Source organism: Anopheles cruzii, chromosome 3, assembly GCF_943734635.1.
Source record: "Anopheles cruzii chromosome 3, idAnoCruzAS_RS32_06, whole genome shotgun sequence".
Classification (NCBI taxonomy): domain Eukaryota; kingdom Metazoa; phylum Arthropoda; class Insecta; order Diptera; family Culicidae; genus Anopheles; species Anopheles cruzii.
Window position 1 is genome coordinate 66,088,107 of NC_069145.1, and position 3,766 is coordinate 66,091,872.

Consider the following 3,766-nt stretch of genomic DNA (forward strand, 5'->3'; position numbering starts at 1 on the left):
TTTCCCTACTGCATTATGTATCCATTTCATGTCGAAGAGTATTTGCCAGTCTCGGCGCTTTCTTTCGTAGCTGTATGCCCGGCTCGGATTTCTCTTTTGGACTTTGCCGGCTCGCTGTTGGAAGTTTGTTTTTTTCTATGCGATGGTAAACGGCTCGTTTCCGAGCCATGGCACTCGAGGACCTCGGTTCCGTAGGCGGTTTATCTTGTTCCCGAGAAAACCTGGACGCTCAAGTTCCTTTATTTTACATTCAATTCAAATATGATAATGCCAGATTTTTGGCTAGCTCTTGTGTGTCATACGAAATCTGAGATTTTCGATTTCGGTAAATGGTTTGTGAGGTCCTCTCTCCCATCTCTTTCACTCACCAGTTTGTTGGTATTTTTGTTGGATACATCGAGATGTGTGTATTTGAATTAATACGATGTAAAATTAAAATCTTATAACGAAAAATACATTAAAAATGTATTTACAAATAACAAATATACAGTTCGCGCCTACAGTTCGGCAATCCGCATTACAAAGGAAGAACGGAAAACGCAACTACGAAAACGCACACTCGTTTTGACAGCGCTTTTGACAGCAGATTTTGGCGCTGCGGCTGAGCAGGCCGAGTTTACGGGTAAAGAATGAAAATTTGAACATCAAACGGCTCGCACCTTTCATCGCTTGTTCTTGTCCCTTCGCCATCGCGGTCTCGGCCATTGCTGCGGAACCATTGATCGTTGTAAATTGATTCGCACCGTTAAGTCTGGTCACTTTAACGCATCGAGTGTGTCCCCGTGTTGTTTATTGTTAGTATTTTCATTTGTTAAACCCTTTTGCGAGCGGTGCCAGTGAAACATATTGAGGTTAATAGTTTGTCTTTGAGAAGCTTTACCGTGCGTGGCGGACAGTTACAAAATGGACACGGAGAATGCACCCCACAAGCGGCTCTCGTCGTACAAACATGGTTCAAAGTCGAATACGGTAAGTAGCGGTTCCACGGAACATTCCTTGTGTCGGCTTGGCATCGTTCGTTCAACAATCCACGCGGGGTCTTTGTTACCATTTGCGCTGCGCGTGGTTTAGGAATTGCGGCAGCGGCGTCACGAGGTTACGGTCGAGCTGCGTAAGAACAAGAAAGAGGATCAACTGTTCAAGCGTCGCAACATCACGGACGACGACGGTCCGACGTCACCGCTGCAGGAAAACAACGCCCAGAGTCCGGTGACGCTGAAGTACGAAGAAATCATGCAGTACATCAAGAGCGGCGTGCCGGGCAAAGAGTTTGCGGCCGTACAGGCGGCTCGCAAGATGCTGAGCCGGGAGAAGAATCCGCCGATCGATAAAATTATCGCCCTCGGCATGGTCCCGATCTGCGTGCAGTTCCTGGAGGCCTCCGATCGGCCGCCCCTGCAGTTTGAGGCTGCCTGGGCACTGACAAACATCGCGTCCGGCACTTCGGAGCAAACGAGGGTCGTGATCGCGGCACACGCCATCCCGCGCTTCATCAACCTGCTCAGCTCGCCCTCGGTAACGGTGGCCGAGCAGGCCGTCTGGGCGTTGGGAAACATTGCGGGTGACGGGTCGAAAGCCCGCGATATCGTGCTCGAGTACAACAGCGTCGAAGCGATCATTAACCTGGTGCAGAACCCGAACACACCGATCTCGTTCCTGCGCAACATCGTGTGGCTGATGTCGAACCTGTGCCGGAACAAAAATCCCGCTCCGCCTTTCAATCGCATCGAACCGATGATTCCGGTGCTGTCGGCGCTGCTCGATCACGACGATTCGCAGGTTCTGTCGGACGCGTGCTGGGCCCTATCGTACGTGACGGACGATGATTCGCCGAAGCTGGAATCGGTCGTCGAAGCCGGTGCTGTGCCGAAGCTGGTGCGGCTACTCGGTTCCAACAATCCGGCCATCATCACGCCGGCCCTGCGCAGCGTGGGGAACATTGTGACGGGCAACGACACGCAAACGGACGCCGTGATCGCGGCCGGTGCCCTTCAGTCGTTGGGCAATTTGTTGCGCCACTCGAAGAACAACATCGTGAAGGAGGCCGCCTGGACGGTGAGCAACATTACCGCCGGCAATCAGCCGCAGATTCAGTACGTGCTGGATTCCGGTATTTTCAACCAGCTGATCGAGGTGCTGGCAAAGGGAGATTTTAAGTCACAGAAGGAGGCGGCCTGGGCGATCACGAACACAACGACCGGCGGATCGGCCGAGCAGATCGTGATGTTGCTGGAGAAGTACAACCTTCTGAAGCCGTACTGCGATCTGCTGGATGCGAAGGACAGTCGCACGGTTCGCGTCGTACTGAGCGGGGTGACCAACATCTTCCAGATTGCCGCCAAAATTGGCGGGGTCGAGAACCTGTGCACGATGATTGAAGAAATCGGCGCACTGGACAAGCTGGAGATGTTGCAGAACCACGAAAATGAAGAGGTCTACCAGAAGGCACTTAATCTGATCGAGACATTCTTCTGCGATGCGGTAAGTTTGACGGAGTGTGCGGTTTGTGGAGCGGGTTGTGATCATTATTGTGATCTTCACAGGAGGACGTCAATCCCGAGTGTGCCCCGAAGGAAGCAAACGGTGCGCTTGAATTCAACCCGACGCAACCGCAAAATGGAGGATACTCCTTTTAGAGACTGTCACCGGCCTGCTGGACTTGTTGGGTCTATAGTGTAGACATAATGTATTTCCCACCGCAGTAGGCGGTTAGTGTGTTTTTAGATCAAAATTATATTCCGTTCTTCGTTTTGGAGAGGAAAGCCAAAATCGTTCATCACGCGCGTCATTCTCGACTTTAGCATTGTTTTATCTCTGCGCGCTGGCTCATACGTTTGTCTTCAGTTTTCGTTTCGATGTGTCTTATCCTGTCGAGGTTGGCATACAATGCTTTGAATATAAAGTACTCTATTGATAAGTTTTAATCACACGATTGATTGGTTTGGTTTTCCGAAAAAGAGCTGAAACGGGCCAGCAAAACGTCGGTTCCGTTTTTCTGCGGTCCCGCAAATCCGTCAATTACTTCCAGGTTTGTCTAAAGATTACAACATTACGCTACTGAAGCATCCGCCGGTATCGGATTTTATAAGCTGTTACATTCCTGTCAACACGAAACGTTAAGCAAATACCCTTCGGTGGTCGTGCGCGCGATGGAATTCTGGAAAACGTCGTCCGGAACAAAAGCAAACCTCGCCGCTGGTAGGAAAGCCAATGAAACCACGGCCCACGGAGTCATGGCGCAGCTGGTGGCTGCGGTAATGTGAGTCACACTCGAAAAGAAAATGCTTTTCATAAGAACTTAATTTTACTTCCTCGCCACCAAAATTCTCCCCGTTGGGCCAACCGTTGCGGCGGGGCCATGGGTGCCCTGCCTTAAGCTGCGGTGCGTACACTTAGGAGATTAAAACAAATAAAAACCTTGACGCAGGATGGCAAACATGCGGTCCCGTAAGCGGGCCGTGGATGCTGCAGGCAGAGAGGACACATTCCGATTGCTGTGCACGTACTGTTGCTGACTGCTGCGTCAAAGTGTTTACTTACCAGAAGAGGAATCGTAGCCTCTTCCCTGGATCTTTCTCTTTTCCGTTTTTTTTATACCGTTGCAACAGACGTGCGTGAAATGTGGATGCTTAAATGTTGTCTCCCAAATGGTCTTGATTGCTGTACTGAAGCTTTTCGGGTTTGTTCGCCCGCAGTTATCCTTTACTGAGCCGTTCGTGGAATTGGTCGAATCAGCGCCAGGACCAAGCGAAGGGAGACCGTTGCC

General features: G+C 50.8%; 1 protein-coding gene across 1 annotated transcript; it reads left to right on the forward strand.

Annotated features, from left to right (window-relative positions):
* Positions 1-903: 903 nt before the first annotated feature.
* LOC128272172 (importin subunit alpha) lies at positions 904-2,653 on the forward strand. Its single transcript, XM_053009929.1, has 3 exons — positions 904-969; positions 1,072-2,481; positions 2,544-2,653. The coding sequence occupies exons 1-3, from the start codon at positions 904-906 to the stop codon at positions 2,634-2,636; spliced, it is 1,569 nt and encodes a 522-aa protein (XP_052865889.1). The 3' UTR covers positions 2,637-2,653.
* The last annotated feature ends 1,113 nt before the right edge of the window (positions 2,654-3,766 follow it).